The sequence below is a fragment of the Ochotona curzoniae genome, unplaced genomic scaffold (assembly GCF_017591425.1).
Source record: "Ochotona curzoniae isolate NIBS_2020 unplaced genomic scaffold, NIBS_Ocur_1.0 contig_4792, whole genome shotgun sequence".
In the NCBI taxonomy this organism is placed as follows: domain Eukaryota; kingdom Metazoa; phylum Chordata; class Mammalia; order Lagomorpha; family Ochotonidae; genus Ochotona; species Ochotona curzoniae.
Genome location: NW_024466389.1, coordinates 2,969,570 through 2,989,587, shown reverse-complemented (window position 1 = coordinate 2,989,587; position 20,018 = coordinate 2,969,570). Strand labels below are relative to the sequence as shown.

General features: G+C 48.9%; 1 protein-coding gene across 2 annotated transcripts in view; it reads right to left on the bottom strand.

Moving 5' to 3' along the window:
* CAMTA1 (calmodulin binding transcription activator 1) overlaps positions 1–20,018 on the bottom strand; it is a 698,792-nt gene that overhangs the window by 610,464 nt on the left and 68,310 nt on the right. The window contains exon 4 of one of the 2 annotated variants that reach the window (XM_040987852.1): positions 14,945–15,226. The exons of the other annotated variant lie outside the window; for it this stretch is intronic. Within the exon in view, the coding sequence (XP_040843786.1) occupies positions 15,218–15,226 (9 nt within the window). The 3' untranslated portion in view covers positions 14,945–15,217. Of the gene's footprint in view, positions 1–14,944; positions 15,227–20,018 lie in introns of those variants that run through there. 2 annotated transcript variants of the gene reach the window in all.

Below are 20,018 nucleotides of genomic sequence, written 5' to 3'. Positions count from 1 at the left end.
GGACAGATGCTTGCTAACCAGAAGACGACCCTCCCAAGCTGTGGTGACTTCTCCAGCGGCCTCTCCTAGCTCAGGGACTCCCCAGAGAAGAGTCCTAACACTGGGTGGTTTCCAGTGCAGCCATCCTGTCCCAGCCGCTCAGTCCAGCTCCCTGCTGACCACCGAGGAGGAGCAGGAGATGGTGTAGTGCCCAGGCCTCTCCGCCCACTTGGAAGCACACATGAAGTTCACACTCCAGCCTGGCCCAGCACTGCCACCGTGGCCACCTGAGGGGTACAGGGAGCTGGTGGAGGACTTCTCTCCCCCTTTAACTCTGACTTAACATAAATCTTAAAAAAAAAACCAAGTGATTTCAGGCTGAACCCTGAACGCTGTGCGTGTGAGGCGCCCAGGGCGAGCTGAGCGCACACGCTGCTAGAGGGAAAGACGCGTCCGACTTGCTTTCCCACTGTGGGACCGATTCCCCAGCAAGTACAAAGCTGTAATCCAGTGATAAAGGACCAGGGCATGCAGGCACGTGTGCGGGGCTCAGCCACCACACCAGTTCATCTCCACAAGCCTAGCGTACGGACTCTGAGCAGAGCTTGGGCCTCTCGCAAGGGAAGACCTCGGGACACGGCCTGTCTCCCTGGGCTGTTCAATGAACCAGTGCCTTACGGTGCCAAGAGAACAAACTGAAATTACAAATTATATCCTTGTTACATAAAATATCGTTATTCCTGAATACATCAACTTCTGACTTGCTTCCCGTGGCTCTGTGCACATTTGCTTTCTGTTACCAAAAGTTTAGACTTACATAAATTTAAAAAAATTTTATTTCTGTCCTCCACCAGAACAGTTAGAGTTACAGGTTTGGCTTACAGGGCCACCACCCCATTGTCACTTTCCCCAGCCTCACTCACCACCATAGCTGGGCTGGACACAGGGCAAGGGGACACAAGACCCAGTGCCCATGACCAAAAGGCTCCAAGTGTAGTGGATTCAAGGCTCCAGAACAGATACTGCAATATGCCATGGCAACAGCCTCAGGCACACAGGGATGTGGGCAGCAGAGCCAAGGTCAGAACAAAGCACGGAACAGGATGTGCTGACAGGGCCCAAGGTGGGGACACAGCAACGATGACAGCACTGGGACTGTGCATTGTCCTAGAGAGGAAAGCTGGGGCAGAGGCACAGACGCCTGGGTAAGCTGCCACGTTCTGGTACAGGTGCAGAGGTGGCCCGTGCAGGGCAGGTGGCCCGTGCAGGGCAGCCGTCCTGCATCGGGAACAGCCATGGGTTTGGTTTTTTGCTTCACTGTGGCCAGAAACACAAAGGTTTCATTTAAGAAACAACTGAGTGGCAGAGAGGACTTTCAGCGACCAACAGAAGCCTCACCCCAAGGAAGGAAGGGCAAGTGGTCACTCGCACGCCGAGCAGCTGCCTCCAGCTGGAATGGCTGCGTCGGCCGAGGGTCAGCAGAGCGTTTGTGAAGGGATAAACACAGTCCTAGTTTAAATGTTATACTCTGTTTTTTTTTTTAAGCATTCTCATGATATGGATCTAATTTTTTTTAAAAATGCCCAAACCGCAGAGCACCCACTCATCTCCTAGACACACCAACTTCACCTCCAAAGATACAAGTATTCTGTGCCTGCCAAGTGAATAATCACCAACAGTGCTCAAAAAGAATAAGAAGAAACCACCACCCTTTGGTTCTCTTCCATACATGTGCTGTAATTTACAAATGGCATCATAAAACAGCTCTTCTTGGGCTGGGACATATTCTAGTCCATTTGTCATAAAGATTTATGTGTGAAGAGGTGACTTTGTATGCAAAATACCATTTAGTGAGGAGAAAAAACTCAAAACAAATTACAATAAGGCCATTAATGTTATTTTAATTTCTTGCTTAATTTCCAGCTCTTAGTATCCATACTCTTTCCCCATCAGATAAACATTTTAATTATAATAGAGTTTAAAACACAAATGTGACGAGTAAGCTTGTACTATTACTAAACGACAGTTACTGAGTTTTCCTCTCATGTTCCTGCAGCAATACGAGGCAGAGCACGTCATGGCCGTCACTGGGAGTCATGGCCGTCACTGGGCGTCACTGGGCATCACGGCCGTCACTGGGCATCATAGCCATCACTGGGCGTCATGGCCGTCACTGGGCGTCACTGGGCGTCATGGCCGTCACTAGCCGTCACTGGGCGTCATGGCCGTCACTAGCCGTCACTGGGCGTCATGGACGTCACTGGACATCACTGGACGTCACTGGGCGTCATGGCCGTCACTGGGAGTCATGGCCGTCAATGGGCGTCACTGGACGTCACTGGGCGTCATGGCCGTCACTGGGAGTCATGGCCGTCAATGGGCGTCACTGGGCATCACGGCCGTCACTGGGCATCATAGCCATCACTGGGCGTCACGGCCGTCACTGGACATCGTGGACGTCACAAGAGACAAGAGCGGGTCCCCGGGCTGCTTTCAGGGCCGACTGAAGTGTGACCTCAACAAGCAGCAAGCAGGCTGAGTCCTCATCCCATATACAGAAAAACGATCACACATGTGTTCCTTCAGTAAACAAGTTGTCCAGGAATATAAACTTCCTTAACACACAGCTCTTCCTAAAGAACAGGGCTCGCAGATTTTAAGGACTTTTTGGTTAAATTTTATACCACAAGACAAGGAAACAGGAAGCTACGGTGAGTGTAAGCTTTCTGAGGACACAGACCCTGTGCTGTCTGCTCTGACCCTACGCCAGCAGCTGGGCTGTCCTCCTCAGCTTGTCCGGACATCTGACTCCTACGGGGTGCAACACTGAAAAGGGGAGTTCTGACACCCCAGACACGCGTGGACCAGAGGCTAGAATCTGAGAGTTCCTCAGGAGGCTCATGGAAATGCGTATCACGGAAAAGTGTCTGTATTTCAATTTTGGACAAAAAAAAAATGTTTTAATTTCATGTTCTACAAACTTTTACTGAAGAGCTCTCTCATGTACACACACCACACACATCCGTGTGTGTCCTACATGCATGCAGGCAGCCGGACAGGGCTGGCTAACTTCACAGGCCAACTTCCATCTGTCACTACAGGAAAGGGACTACCTTGTCTGGAACTGAAACACATTTAGGATTCTTAATCATCACCAACAGGATTTAAGAACTGTGCTGAAGCACAGCTGAGCGTGTGAAAACATGCTGAACGAACCTAAAGAAACTTCATCGTGTGCATATGTCTGTGTGCTTGGAGTCGTCCACACTGGATTAACATTTTCATTAATGACTCAGTGAAAGGTCTTCTAGTGAGAGTAAAACTCCTACTGAAAGGCTGGACTTCAGAAGATCCTGTCAACATGATTTCCTGTGTTCTGATAGTTTACTTTTACTCAGAAATCTTGCCCCAAAACTGGAATGCCTTCGGAGACCAAGAACTTTGAGGTCATCCACCCCCATTTGGATCTACCACATGGGATGAAAGAAGCCCAAACCTTTCCTTGCAGGATCCAAGGTCATCAGAACAGTAAGCTTCCTTCAGGACTAGGGAGAGAGCTTTCTCTGGTCTTCACTTAGTTCCAACTTTGGATCCCCACCCTATCTTGCAGTGACCATCAAGGTCGCTCTGAAGCCCCCCACTTCAAAACATACACACACACACGTACACACACAAATTGGAATAGACAGAGAACAACAAGGAAAGCTTGGAACCAGACAGGAAATGGTGAGCATGCACTCACACATGCCTTACAAAGATTAGTTACTCCTCACTAAGGTATTGAAGATTTCTCTGCACACCCCTCCTAAAACTGTTCTGCACTTCAACTGTTGACATATGCCTTGTTGGAGTTATAAGCCAGTTTAGACTATCCCAAAATCTGCCAAGTTCAGCAAAATTAAGCTTCAACACTATAAACTGCTGAATGCTAAAATGAAAATAGTCACAAGACAGTTGAATAGTACCCTATAGCCATTTTAAGGTATATAGCGGCTGGTTCTGTGTATAAACCAAAATTGAAATGTCAATGAAGTAGTCAGAGGATGTGGTTAAGAATTTGCATTTTTTAACATATTTGTTACTCAATACCATGTCAATTAATTCCATAATGTTGTAAATTGATGTCGATGTTATGTTGTGGCTTTTAATTGATCGGGATGATATTCTGCCAGCTCTGCTTTCACACCAGAGATGGTCTCCCCAAGAAACCGTTGAATTTATCTGGACAATAAGATGCTGGACTTATGCTTGCAATGAAAGAATCTTAGGTGAACTTGAATTGTAATACTGCAACAAGATGGAGGGATCCACCATGGGGGGAGGGTATGGGGAGGGGTTGGGGGAATCCCAGAGCCTATGAGACAGTGTCACATAATGCAATGTAATCAAAAGAAATAATACAACAACAAAAAAAAAAAAAAAGAAAGAAAGAAAAAAAGAAATCTTGCCCCAAACTGATCCCAGGAGGGACCTGAACTTCCACTGAGGCAAGAAACGGCTCACAGTCGTTCAGCCCCAGCCCGGCCCACTCTGCGGCTGCAGAAAACTGAACGCCTTCAAGGCCCCAGCTCCACGTGCTGCCGCCCGCTCTGCCTGAAGCAGCGCCACCAGCCTGTGCCCACCACACTTCGCTCACTCAGCTCTCACCAAGGTCAGCAAAGCACAAACTCCTCCATGTCCAGGACACCCCCACCTTCTGGTCTCCCTGGTCACCTCCTCCACGTTTAGACTTAATCAGCCACACACTCCCCAACACAGGACTGAAGACTTGCCTAAAGAGCCTCCTACAGGCTGCAAACGCCCCAAGCCTAGCTGCAGACAAGGCCTCTCTCTGCTCCACTCCAACCATCACGTAAAGGCGACATGTCCTACAGGTACAGGTGTTCTCCTGACCCCTGCCACTCTTGCGGTGTTCCCAACCAAACAGCAACATTCATTCCTTTCTGAATACAATACGTCAGGCAGCAGCCCTGCCCGCAGCTGACCACTCTTGACTGCCCTAGACCAGTCACCTGCTCCTGCTGCACATGGTCCCTGACTCCAACTCTCCCATTACACCAGGAGTCAGCAGCCTTCCCCAGGAAAGGATCAAGGGGTGAGTGTCCACGTCAGCAAGCCACATGGTCTACCAGGATGACTCCACTGGGCAGCTGCAGACTAGACCCAGCGAAGGAGTGTGGCTCCATTACAGGAAAGCTGGGGTCAAGGGCACACAGACAAGCAAACTTCAGGCAATTTGCATGTAACACAAAATTACTGGTCACTTTGCCAGACCATTTAAAAAACATATCCTGTTCTTGTACCTATTGCCTACACAGATGTGGGCCACGTGCGGCAGACTGCTGCCCGTTCCCCAGACGTTATCCTTCTATTCAAAGCAATCCTTCAGCTCAAAAACTTCCCTTCCCATCACTAAAATCAGAAGGCCTTATTGTGACCTGCCGGGCCTGTGGGATAAAACTCCAGCTGCCTCTCCTCCTGCTTTCCCCCACGCTCCCTCCAAGCTATGGCACTAGACCCATGGCTATCCTCCTGCCCTGCACACACACACATTCAAAGGCATCCCGGATCCCTCTAAGCCATCCACCTGGCCTCCCTGTTCTCAACATCTTATCCCTGACATTTTTTTTTTTTCCTTACAACCAAACTCTGTAAGTACGTTTTTAAACAGAGAATCAGCATGGTATGTTGGAACACAAGCAATACCAATTACTGGTTGTGTGGCAATAATCAAGGTAATCTATTAGCGTTTCTGTACTTGGGTTTCCACGTCTGTGAAATGGGAGTAGTAACAGCACCTTCATGGGCTACGATCGATTTGTTGGGTAAAGGTTTGGCATTCCTCTCCCCCATCGGTTTTGCTTACTGCATCATTCAAAATGCCTACGACAGTGCACACACTGAAATTCCAATTTCTACTGAACACATATTTCAACAAAAGTTGCTCTGGAGAGAGTACACCACCATCCAGGTCCCATCACAACACAGGCTCCAAGAAGGACCAAAGCAGCCCAGTATAGCAAGGAAAAACAAAACTCTCCCACTGGGCTTCGTCCCCTCTGTGGGGAGCAAGGTCCAGCCGCCACACTCAGAACAGCAAACAGCCCGTTCAGAACAAACCCTTGCCATCCAGCCTGCTGCATACTCAAAGGTCACACGTTAAACTCCACATTTCAAATGCCATCTTTCAGTAGTACCTGGACACAAACAAAAGACTCTTCGATCAAAGCAGCTCACATTTAATTGGCTTGTAAAGCCAAAGAACGTCTCACCAAGCAACAGAGCCTTCCTTACACCAGACAGCACCAAGCACACCCCGCCGTCCACCAGCTGAGCCAGCGTTGGGGGGACAACACCCCACCGTCCACCGGCAGAGCCAGGTCTCACCACAGCGTCTCCTAGGAGGACACAACCTCTGAGTTATGGAGTTTTAAGCTAGAAGGCTTTCGGGCTCTGCCATTTTCCGACATAGTCTTGGACATGACAAGATGCCTGTGCACTTCCTGGGTGATGCGAGCTCTTCCTCAGGCAAAGGCACCACTTCCCTTGAAAGCAGCAGAGGGACACTGAGGACCACCACGGTCAGCCAAGCAGAGGGACACTGAGGACCACCACGGTCAGCCAATCAGAGGGACGCTGAGGACCACCACGGTCAGCCAAGCAGAGGGACACTGAGGACCACCACGGTCAGCCAAGCAGAGGGACACTGAGGACCACCACGGTCAGCCAATCAGAGGGACGCTGAGGACCACCACGGTCAGCCAAGCAGAGGGACGCTGAGGACCACCACGGTCAGCCAAGCAGAGGGACGCTGAGGACCACCACGGTCAGCCAAGCAGAAACAGCTGTCACAATCGCTCTACCGCAAAACAGGAAATGAACAGCCTCAGTCCTGAATCTACCAACCAAGTCTAAATTAGTGAGAGGCAGGTGGCAAAAGCAACCTACATTCACCGGCTGGTAACTCCAATGTGGAACTTCCTACTTGCACTAAATGCCTGAAAATCACGGACATGGTTAAGTAGCAAGTCATTAAACAGGTGAGTCCCCAGAGGGCCACATGAATCGCCATGGACCTCCTCGCCTGCTCCCGCACTGCCCTGGCTTCCAGCTGGCAGCGATGGAATTGGAACACAAGCCTGGAGCTCGCTGAGAGTGGCAGAGGGGTGGGTGGGATGTCCCTGAGAGGAGGTAAGTCTTTTCCTGTTACCTCCACTTGGGACCAGTGTTATGTTTTGTTTTGTTTCCAATTCTGCACCTGGTCTTAAAGGTCACTCTGACGTAACAGACGACCTACAGGAGACAGGCACAAGTCACATTTCAATTCTGCACAGCCGCAGAGCAACAAAGCCGTAAACTCAGGATGCTAGCACTCTAATTTAATACTGGATCTAGCTGCTGATCCTGAATAACACTTTGTCAGCTTCTGAGATCTAGCACAAAACCACATGCCTTGCGCTCCAGCAGCTGGCTGTAGCAATGCCCTTGACTTGAAGTATAAACCTGGACGCATTATCTTTCCATTTCAGATTGCAGTGTTTCTCCCTGGCTCCGGCATCACACGGAGGCTTCCAAAATCAGAGCCCAGGTAGTCCCCAGGACTACACGTCCCCTCGGGTGCACTACCACGCGATGCCCCTCTTGTCTTTGCTCGTCTGCAAAATGGAAAAGCCAAGGGTGTTGGGTTTACAGGGTGTGGGGTAAGAACCATCTGCCTGGTCTGGTGTTTGTTTAATTAAAACTTTAATTACAGCGATATCTCTGGCCCACGATGTGCTGCCTGTCAGCACCCACTCCTAATTACCTGCGCTAAGGAGGAAAGAGTATAGAACCAGCATGTGCGGAATGTCTGCTCTGTGAACGTGCTCCGCCAGGTGCTTCCGCGGGAACCACTGGGCGCGCTGAGCGTCCGCTCCACCAGCCCTGCGCCACCCTTCTCGGTCCTGGGGACTGGGGACACGAGCGTCCTCTCCACCAGCCCTGCGCCACCCTTCTCGGTCCTGGGGACTGGGGACACGAGCGTCCGCTCCACCAGCCCTGCGCCACCCTTCTCGGTCCTGGGGACTGGGACACCTTCCGAAGGAAGAGTGTAGACACCAGCAAGGGTCTAAACCCCAGGATTCAGAGGCGCGATACACATCGCCACTGTAACCACCACCTGCTCTACACAGAACAATCAGCAAACATTTCCTATTGTTTCCTATTATTTCGCTCTTGTGCAGCAGTTTTGTTGCTGGTCTCTTGATTAACTCTTCTTGCTAGGTCAGATTTTCAATAAGGAATAAACACCTACCCCACACCTTCACTATGTATTTCTTATTCTCAAAAGCCTCAGAATGGCTAGCTGCTGGCAGACAGAAACTCCCAAGGCAGGTTGCCTGGCACCTGAACCAACTTGCTGAGGTTCCAGGTGGCACACAGGGCCTCCCGACCTTCATAGGGTGGCACTGCCCTAACCCACCCTCACAATCACTCTACCCTTGAGCCGTGCATGTCTGTGAGGGAATGGACAGCAGAGCTGTGACCTCCGGAGGCAACAGCTCATCCCAGCAACTCACCACCACACGCGTTCCGCCTCCTCTGACCCCAACACATGATTACTAAGAGAGCAAGTCTGGATGGCCACAGGCTCCTTGTCCCCTGAGGAGCAACACAAGGGGTGGCGACACTGGACCTCCCAGCTGGATAAGCCAGCCAGCAGACATGCCAAGCGGCCCGGCACCGGGACCTCTCCAACAGTCCCAGTCTGTCCTGCTCGGACAGTGAAGTCTAACATTTCTCAGTTAAATTCAGGATGCTAAACACTCTACGTTTTCTAGACACACAATCCAACTTAGGAAAGAAGAATATCTCCACCCCATGATAAAGCCACCCCCGTCTTAGGAATTTACCCAAACTCATGAAATCAGCAAATAAGAGAGTTATCTGTACCCCATGTTTACAGCAGCTCATCCCCAACAGCAAAGCTATGGAAGCAACCCAGCTGCCGAGCAACTGAATACTGGGTAAAGAAAATGGGCTATTTACTACGGCACAGTATCCAGTCATTAAAGAGAATAAAATATTGGTTTTTGCAACTAAACAGATGCAACTTAGTGAAATAAACCAGTCCTAAAAAGATAAGAATCATGTGTTTTCCCTGATCTGTGACAATACAGAGTACAGAAACTGCTCGCCTGGGATTTGATTATTGTGTCCAGCTTTTGTGCTCCTAAAGAAAAGTAGGGTTTTTGTTCTTATTTTTATTATTTCCTATCTGCTAAGTGCTGGTATTGTTACCTAGTGCAGTGTTAAGCCTGTGATGACAAAGTGAAGTGAAAGCACGCTACTATAAAAATTAGGGGAAAAAGAAACAAAGAAGCAGAGACAAGAGAAGAGTACGGGTTGGGAATGCAGGGAGGAAGGAGGGTAGAGTGAGAAGAACCTAAATCCTCAATTAAGATCCTAAATCCGCAGCCCAGCACGGTAGCCTAGCGGCTAAAGCTCTCACCTTGCACGCGCTGGGATCCCAGAGGGGTGCCCGTGCGTATCCTGGCTGCTCTACTTCCCTCCTAGCTCCCTGCTTGTGGGCTGGGAAAGCAGCAGAGAACAACCCAAAGCCTTGGGACCCTGCACCCATGTGGGAGAGCCAGAAGAAGCTCCTGGCTGCTGGCTTCAGGTCGGCTCAGCTTTGGCCATTTCAGCCACTTGGGGAATGAACCAGTAAATGGAAGATCTTTCTCTCTTGTCTCCTTCTCTCTGTAAATATGACTTTCCAACAATAATAAATAAATCTTTAAAAAAATCTGAAATCTGTGATGAAATGTGTGATGAAGTTTGTAAACTTTATATAAATTTGAAGAAAAACTTGAAGAAAAAAACTATAAACATACTAATGGAAAGAATGACAGAAAAACTGTAAAATTCAAAACACTACTGGCAGTATTTTGATATTCAGTTAATACATGGTCACTGGATATTGAAAAAAAATGACAACGTTCATGCTTGGAAGGTGGGGCAGATAACAGTCCCTGTTCTCGAAAATAAGCTAGCAAGACCAATGGAGAAGCATTCAGTTCACCACCAACTAGTTCCAGGGCACCTGAGAGGCTGCAGGTGCTTCCCAGTCTGATGACAGACACACGAGGAACACGGGGAACGTGGGGTCAGGCCTGTGGTGCAGGTGAGAGAGGCAACAGAAATGGAAAATAAAGTCTTAAGAGCCAAGAGGAAGAACTCGCGTTTAGCCGAGTGTTCAGGCGTCAAGCTCCACGCCGGGCTGCCCGACGCAGCTCCCAGCTAACACGCACTGGGAGGCAGCGGGTGACGGCTTAGCTGAGCCAGTCACACACACCAGACCCACTTCCTGGCTTTTGCTGGTCCAGCACAGGGAACCAGAGGGTAAAGCTACTAGTCTTTCCCTCTCTCTCTCTGAAATAAATTTTCAAAATTTTATTGCAAGAGGAGAGGAAGTGAAAAAGGGCAAAAGTAAAAATGATAAAGAAACTGCCTGGCCCTTGCACTTCATCAAACTCTGTAATTAGTCTCTGATCTGATGTTCCTGTTGGGCAAGTTACCCTTGGCTCAACAACTCAACTCCCCCGCAAAGACCCCTGGAAGCCCGCAGCGCAGTCAGCCGGCCGGGAGCACTGGCCCACTCCAGAAGCGCAGAGCTACTGGAACACCAGTCATCTTCTTGTTCACAAAACTCACCCTGCATTTCTAAATGTACCGACCAACGGCTCTCTGCTAGAACACACAGCAGAGACTGAGGCTGCGTGGGCTCAAGGCCCAAGTTTCTTAAGGTAGTTCCAGGCGCACAGTGAGAAGTGAGAAAGCTCCAAGGGCCACACAGGGCAGATCCTGGAGGGCAGAAGGAGACCTCTGCAGGCAGGTACGTTTTCTTTAAGAGCTTACTAATTAGACATGCTATCTTACTTACTTTTGAAGTTTTTGTTCAATCTTTATTTTTACTGTATTTGGAAGGCAGGCTACAATTACGTTAAGGGTCTGACAGCTGAGACAATACAGCATCCAGCTAGAATCCTTGCAATCAAAATTGCAGAGACGTTTTAGGTGAGTGGCTTGGCCAAGTTTGCAAACGCAAGGCAGCAGGTGCTATGGGATAAGCAACACCTGGATTTAAGTGTCAGTTCCGCAATTTATTAGGCTGTGGGTCTGGGAGAGCTGATTTAACCAACCTAAGCACCAACATTCTCATTTGCAAACGAGGCTAACGCCCCATCCACTGCCTGCATAAAGCTGAGTGATTACAGTGCACAGAAGGCAGAGAGGACGGGAGCAGGTCCTCCCCACTGACTCCGGAGGACACTAAAGCCTCGTAAGCCTGGGTGGCTGGGATCTCTGAACTCTGGAAAGCTAGCTAGACTGAGAAACCAGGGCAGCAGAGAGCAGGCACAGTGAGCAAGAGCCGCCCCCCGGGTGGGGCATCGCCTGCCTTGGGTCTCCACAGCCAGAAAGAGCTCTGACAACTTATCAATAAAGGGACAAGAGCTCTTCATGACCTCAATCTTCCTTCACAGAAGGTTGGGAACCTGCATCGAACATCGTGTCCCTGAACTTTTACCTGTTCTAGAGGTGCCCCCCCCAGTCACCCAAGGGTCTCCAAGGCCACACCAGGTCAGCTGTGAGCTCTCCCTCCCAGCCACAGTGGCCCACAGATCCACCGGAAGGGCTCGGCATTCACCAACTCGCCACACGACCTGTCAGCAGGCGCAGTGATCGCCAGTCCCTCCGCGAGCAGGAGACTCACACACAGTGTTCAGCCGAGGCCGCAGTGGATCAAGCCAAGGCAGCCTGGCTCCTGGGCCTCCCGCTGCCTCATGGCACACCTGTGACTGCCAGCAACACAGCACAGCATGGGGTTCAGCTGCAAAAGCATTTTCTGGAGAGTTCTCAATGTTACCTCTCACAGGGTGTTCCACCCATCCTCTCAGCTACCCTGAAAACACAGTTATCTACACCGAAGCACGGACAGCAGGTAGCCGCAATGCAGTGTCTCTCACAAACCCCTCCATGCCAGCCTCACAGGGCACTGGTTCTCACCGAGATGCATGTCTCTGCAGTCTGAGTATTCTGGGGCCAAGGACACATTTTAACACCCTGCTAGTTCAAAGCAGGTCTTCTGACTTGTCCAGATGAAATTTTTCTCAGTGAATCCTGCTTACGAAATTATGCCCAGGCAGCTCAGTTTATTAGAAATATTAACCCAGTAAGCAATATTTGGCAAATTTAAGTCACGTGCTCTCTCTCAGAAAAAAAATAAGTTATCATAAAACATAGTAAGTATAAAAACTCAAAGCACATCTAACTGACTTAACTAAACACAACAGCGGCCACATCAGCACGTCCTCAGCTGCTACTGGATCCGCAACCACCTCAAGCACGGGGACACGGTGCTGGGCAGAGAGAACATGGCACAAGGAGCCAGGACTCTGGGGACTACGGCAACACCCACCGCTCCTCACACACTCGGCTGCTTTGGCAGCAGTGTGGGCGTGCTGCAGCCCTGCAACGCTGCACCATCAACTCAAAAGCACACCGCGTGCCTCCGGGGCTGGAAGGACGAGGCATCAAGGAACAAACACACGGGAAGTCTGAGGCGGGCCTGGAAGATACACTTGCACAACTGTGCAAAGTGATGTTATGAAAAAATCCCCTGAAAATTCCAGGTTCAGCAAGTAAGTTGCTCTCAGCTGCTGGGATGTTTATAAACTCGGGGTCTTGCTGGTCACTGGATGCTTCCCCTTCCTGCAGTCTCGGCTCTGCTACTCTCCAACTCAGACACCCAACAGGACAAAGGACCCTTCCGGGGGCAGACATACATGGAAGCACGTGCGCCGAAAGCAGCATTCCTGAGAGTTCCAACAAACAGCTCTCCATGACTAATTTTAATTTGTGGTTCTAATGAACGATATAAACTTTTATAGGTATCAACAAAGCTCAGAGAGGACTTAAACCCACTTCAGTGCTCATTTAGAGTTTCCGCTGTGTGCAATTAAAACATCAGCATTAAATGTTAGAATAAAATGATCACACACTTAAAAATAATCTGTGCTTCAGTGGACCACGTGAGGAGATTTCTTCAAGAACATGATTTCTTAGAAATATCTGGTCAGTTCAAATAATTAACTTTTATTTTTGCTGTGTGATTTTAGTCTGTTTTACTTTTTAAAATTTTCTGAAAAGAATACATTAAAATGTGCTTTGTTTGAGAAACAGTCAGGAAATAGCATATAAGACAGTTGGCATACAGACCATCAGAGCTGACTAACTAGGTTTTAGCAGAGACAAAAGCATTTTTGGTCAAAAGGAAACTGTTACTTGTCCCTCTGCCTCAAATAAAGAAATAAAGTATTAAAGAAGAGAGGAGTGAACTTTGGTATGAGGCAATCTTGTATCCTTCTATCTACAACAATACTTTAGTATATAAAATACACGCTAAGAATGCAAGAATGCAGTAGCTAAGACTAAGAAATTCAAATTAATACTACGAGGAAATTGCAAAAAGTTTGCAAAAATGGAAACTGCAATAAGTTTATTTTCATGCAAACATTTTGGTGAAAATTTTGAAATCCATGAATGTTTTTCCATAATACATATACTCCATGGGCCCCTTGAAAATTCCTTGTACACATGGGTTTCAAACAGTTTTTAACACCAAAACAATTTAACTCCATTTTTCACAAACTTTTTAAACAATGCTTGTATTTCGAAAAGAAAAGTTATTCTATAGAGGGAGGGTGCAAAGTGTATGCGTGTGGGTGGGGGGGTGTAGGGAAGAAGTGTGTGTGTGTGTGTGTGTGTGTGTGTGTGTGTGTGTGTGTGTGAGGGTGGAGGGAAGGAATGTGTGAGGGTGGAGGGAAGGAGTGTGTGTGTGTGAGGCTGTAGGGAAGGAGAGTGTATGTGTGTGTGTGAGAGTGAAGGGAAGGAGTGTGTGTGTGTGAGAGAGGGTGGAGGGAAGGAGAGTGTGTGTGTGTGTGTGAGAGTGAAGGGAAGGAGTGTGTGTGTGTGTGTGTGTGTGAGGCTGTAGGGAAGGAGAGTGTGTGTGTGTGAGAGAGAGTGAAGGGAAGGAGTGTGTGTGTGTGTGAGGCTGTAGGGAAGGAGAGTGTGTGTGTGTGTGAGAGTGAAGGGAAGGAGTGTGTGTGTGTGTGTGTGTGTGTGTGTGTGTGTGTGAGAGAGAGAGTGAAGGGAAGGAGTGTGTGTGTGTGTGAGGCTGTAGGGAAGGAGTGTGTGTGTGTGTGTGTGTGTGAGTGTGTGTGTGTGTGTGTGTGAGGCTGTAGGGAAGGAGAGTGTGTGTGTGTGAGAGAGAGTGAAGGGAAGGAGTGTGTGTGTGGGAGTGTGAGGGTAGAGGGAAATTTAGTGTGTGTGTGTGTGTGAGGGTGTGGGGGTGGAGGGAAGGAGTGTGTGTGTGGGAGTGTGAGGGTAGAGGGAAATTTAGTGTGTGTGTGTGTGTGTGAGGGTGTGGGGGTGGAGGGAAGGAGTGTGTGTGTGTGTGTGTGTGTGAGAGTGTGAGGGTGTGAGGGTGGAGGGAAGGAGAGAGAGAGAGAGTGTGTGTGTGTGTGTGTGTGTGTGTGTGTGTGAGGGTGGAGAGAAGGAGTGTGTGTGGTGTGTGTGTGTGAGGGTAGAGGGAAATTTAGTGAGTGTGTGTGTGTGGGTGGAGGGTGGAGGGAAGGAGTGTGTGTGTGTGTGGGTGGAGGGAAGGAGTGTGTGTGTGTGTAAGGGTGGAGGGAAGGAGAGAGAGAGAGAGAGAGTGTGTGTGTGTGTGTGTGTGTGTATGGGTGGAAGGAAGGAGTGTGTTTGTGCACGCACACGCATGAGAGTGTACAAGGGTGGAGGCATTGCAGGGCTTTTGAATGTGTGTCAGTTCTATATAAACAATTTCATTCAACTTCTACAAAACATGAATAAAAAGGAAATATACTGTATGGGGAAATGCACTCATTAAACTTAAATTTTGAAAGGATGAAAACACAGATTATACTTTATTTTTAAAACTGAAATGAATTTTAATACAGAAAATGAAGACAGCATTTTGTAAATTTATCACTCAAAGGGGTACCTCTATTTGAGGAAATCAGCATGTTACACTTTGAAAGATGAAATGTTACAGCTTGTACACCAAAATTAAAAAATGAAATTAAATTAAAAAATGAAATGGTTACCAAGGTAATGCAGGTCAGGGGATCAAAGGTGAAGGGTCACACATTATTAAAAAAAATCCAAAAGGACGGCTGCATCATGATCTCTGCAAAACAAAGGAGCCGCAGTGAGTACAACCAGCACCCCGACCCGCCGCACTCCACCGACCCACCGCCGCAATCCACGCACTCCACCGACCCGCCGCTGCACTCCACCAACCCACCGCACTCCACCGACCCACGCAGCACTCCACCGACCCACCGCACTGCACCAACACGCCACACTCCACCAACCCACGCTGCACTCCACCGACCCACCGCCGCAATCCACGCACTCCACCGACCCACGCTGCACTCCACCGACCCACCGCTGCACTCCACCAACCCACCGCACTCCACCGACCCACGCTGCACTCCACCGACCCACGCAGCACTCCACCGACCTACCACACTGCACCAACACGCCACACTCCACCGACCCACCGCACTCCACCGACCCACCGCACTCCACCGACACGCCACACTCCACCAACCCACGCTGCACTCCACCGACCCACCGCCGCAATCCACGCACTCCACCGACCCACGCTGCACTCCACCGACCCACCGCACTCCACCAACCCACCGCCGCAATCCACGCACTCCACCAACCCACGCTGCACTCCACCGACCCACGCAACACTCCACACACACTCTGCAGAGCTGCCTCAGCAGCTCTTCCCAACACAATGCTTCTAGAACTTGACCAAGAAACTTAACTGTTCAACGGTACTTAAACTCTGAGTATCTCCAACTGAAAGTGACCAGGAAGTACCAACATTCCAATTGGGATCCGCCTTATTTTCTGGAAATGCCAGTGTTTCCTAAGTTGCCAACATATCAGAAATCACACTGTGACAAAGCATGGTGAGGTGGGTTTTTTGGTTTGTTTCTTTCTCCCCCTTAAGGGATGAGTTCCAAAATTGAGTTTTTGTAAATTTGTCTCATTTGAAGCAGCTGTGTAAAATGTGTGCTATTGGAACGTTTGGTATAACAATAAAATGACACATGATAAAATAAACTGTGTATCTGCGGGCTCTGTTCACCTCACACTGCTAAGGGGAAAGACCACATTTTAAGCACAACAACCTACTAGTTCTACTGCTATTACAGAGTTAACAAAAGCCTAAAACAAGGAATGTCTACAGAAAAAAGTGCCTGACAGGCTACATTTCCTCAACAAACGTTACTATTCACTCACTTTCCCCACTAACAAACTAGACAGTCCTTTTTAAAAGGATGGCAAAAGTCAGGCTCTGTACCCATGGAGACACCTCCTAAATCATGACAAACTGGACTCAGCAGCAAGAGAGCACGAGTGGCAGTCAGTCCAACAGGCGCTGCACTCCTTGAAACCAACAGCATCACACAGTGTCCTTGGCATTTCCTCTCAGTAAGCTAAGTGCAAGCCACTGCACTCCCTGACTTGAGGCTAGACAGCAGGTCCTAACAGAGGCAGCCTGCCTCGATGACAGTGGGACTACAACAAGCGAGCAGAGGACCTGGCTTCCCTGCTCCTGAGCCTCTGCCATTTCTTCTTGCATTCGCCTAGTTCAGTTTTGCTTCATCGTAGTAACATCTAGATAATCTTGTTAAAATCAAATTCCAAAAATACTTACACATTAAAATACAGACAATTGTCCGGGAGGATCTTACTAAAAGGAGCAGACTCTTGGCTCTCGCAGCTTATGGTCACCCCCAGCTAAAGCAGCCTCTGCAAGGGCCTGGCTCTGGCAGTCACCCCAGGGCAGGGCTGCCTGCGCTGCACAGCCACCGAAGGGCAAGCGCCACTTCATCTCCCCGCAGCTCACAGTCTGCCACCCGTGCATCTGGTGCTGGGGGGCACGCACGTCATTCAACAGCACAGAGGGACCCGTACCTCGTCCAACCACGCCTGCACTGCTGTTAGCAGGCCACTTCCGCATGTGTGGAACTCACCAAGAACTCACCAAGAACACACACCAAGAACTCAGCAGTGTAACGTTACTTATTTAATTTTCTGAATTATTTTGTTTAAAAAGGAGAAAAAGCATGCCTATTCAGATCCTATGGAGCCCTTTCATTACCAAAGTATATACTGATGAAATAATAAACTTAACAATAAGGTAGCTTATTACAAGGGGATCCAAAGGTTCATTGAAAACAGGATCACAAGGTTTATTCTGGTGCAACACATTTTTGAAATTCATGGTCGTTTTCCATAACACACATTTTCTGTAACCTTTGTGAAGACCCCTCACTAATGTTTTTTAAAAGTGTTCTGAATCATTTTTTAGATTCAGCAATTCTCAAAATACATTAGCCCAAAATGTCTACCAGCCTGGTCACTGCTCTGTGTGTCAGCCCCCCAGGCTGTACTCTGCAAGTCAGCAAGTGCGCCTCAGTGCCTCGACATCACCAGGACCAAATCTTCACAAATAACTCCACAAAAACAATGCCCATCTTTTACCTACTTAATCAGAAATTATGGCAAATCTGCTACAAAAAATGGTAACGCCAAACACAGGCTTTCAAAGGAGAATCTCAAAAGGATAGCAGCAAATGTTGTTCAACGTCTTTCTGCCGCTGCAGGGAGGGGAGGCCGAGGCCGAGCAGTTCCCTGTAGCCCCACGGTCAAAGCAGAAGACAGCAAGCTGGTCAGGCCGCCATCAAGGTGCACCTCTCAGACCACAGCAGCTGTGGAAGTCTCCAGAAACAACGGCCGCAGCTGGGTAACTGGCACCTGTCAGTGTGCTCTCAACAGCAGCAGCGTCAGCTCCACTCCTTCCTTCTCAGGGTTATGGGCTTCAGCAGCTTTTCTCCCACCCCAAGGCCTAACTGCAGTTCCACTTCAGCCTCCTCCCTCTCGGCTGCATTCCCAGACCCCAGACAGCAGGGCCTCAAGATCCTTCCCCAGAAACCTCCCAATTTGCAGGGAGGACCACAGTCAGCCAGGGAGGGGAACAGACGAGCTGACACACGGGTACAGGAAAGCAAGTGCAGGAAAAGGCCAGTCTACCCCAGCTAGGCTAGTTCAAAGTACACCTTGTTTCTTTAATTGCTATCTGTATCAAAAAGAAATGATACTCAAAAACCCTGATCAATGCCCCCTCCCTCCGCCTGAAGGCTGACCTGCACAGACAGGCCGTCTTCACTGCAGAGAAGCACAGCGGGGTATCTGTGGGTTGGCCCACTGAAACAGCAGGCCAAGGGCCACCCTCCCCACCCATCAGGCCGCCGGGGGTCGGGGAGCAGCGCTCCCACAGGCCAGTCTCACCCAGAGGAAGTGCTCTCTGCACATTTTACAGGGATGGACCTTCCAACAAATGCAGTCCTACTCCGTGGTAAGAATCTTCAGGCAAGGGCATCCCTGCAAAGCAGCCAGGACACCTTCAGGGGGCTCGTGTGCCCACCCAAGGGCAGTGCTTCCAGGTCCCAGTGTCTGCCTTAGCCTGGCCCGCCCCAGACAGTCCAGGCATTGGGGGGGTGAACTACCAGATGGAGGATTTCTCTTTCTTTTGCCCTCTCTCTCTAAAACAAAATAAGTAAATAAATAATATTTTATCTTTTGGGAAGGATAAAGTGCAGTATTTATAAGCACAGGAAATCGTTTAATGTTTTACACAAACACAAAAAAAGAACATCATTTCTAGTAAGGTTACATTATGACAAAAATGCTGCCATTTTCACCTCAAGCATACTACTTTGAAAAAAATGCACATAGATGAACTGGACAGAAATGAATACAAAGCCAAGAAAATTTAAAGAGCCTGAGAAGCTAAACGGAGATTGTTGAAGAAATCCATTAAAGCAGAATGCTACACATTTCACTAATTCTTTACAAAACGGCTATTAACTTAACAATATTACATAATGCTTTCCACAGCAGACACCAGCTTCAGCAAATGGATTCTGCAAGGAAAAGGAAACGCCCAGGCAAAAGCTGATTTTAGTGACTGGGCAAAATGTATTATTTTTAATCTCTAAATGTAAATAAATAAATCAGCAGCAAACTATTCAATAAAACAATCACCAGAATAAAATGCACTTGAGCTAAGAATACCCTTCAGTTAGGCAGGGATTATACTGCCCTTACCATTTCACGTTAGAATTGATGTCTGTTTTCCAGCAAGGCAGCAAAGCCATCAATTAGAAGACAGCTGCCCGTGAGTCATCCAGTGCGGCCCCACAGGAAACACCCTTCCTTCTCTCCCCCTTCTCACCACTTTTGCAAACTTTCTGAAAATGTTATTTGATAAATTTTTCTTAGATTTTCTGTTCTACGCTGTTCCTCTAAAGGCTTCACGAATACAGTAACCTGTATTTTCAACTCATTAAAATCTGGTCTGCTGGCTAAGAGGCATGCAGACCACCCCCGGAGCCTGGGGCCCAGCTCAGCTCAGCTCTGGCTGCGCACTTCCTGCTCGCAGCCAATCAATCAGCCACTCAGGCAGTTAGGTCTTGCTGCCCAGGGGAGACATGGAGACATGGACCCTGCTCTTCTCAGCCCCTGGGTTCTGCCAGGCAAACCTTCGACTCTAGCAGGCATGCTGGAGGTGCGCCAGTAGAAGGGGAGTTCTGTGTGTTTGCCTCTTTCAACAATAATTAATGAAAGAAAGAAAACCAGAGGAGTGAAAGTGTTGCTGGCCCAACTCTCCATTTCAGCCCCGGACTCCAGCTTCCTCTAACACAGACCCTGGGAGCCGGTGGAAATAGTTCCAGTTACTGGATTCTGGATCCATTCCCAACCGGGACACACCACATATCCAGCGACAGGAGCATGACCGCCGTCCAGTCCAGCTGCTGTGGACATCTGGGAAGCAAACCAGTGCATAGGAGCGACCTCTCTCTCAATCTCTTACTCTCTCTCCACTCTCTTTC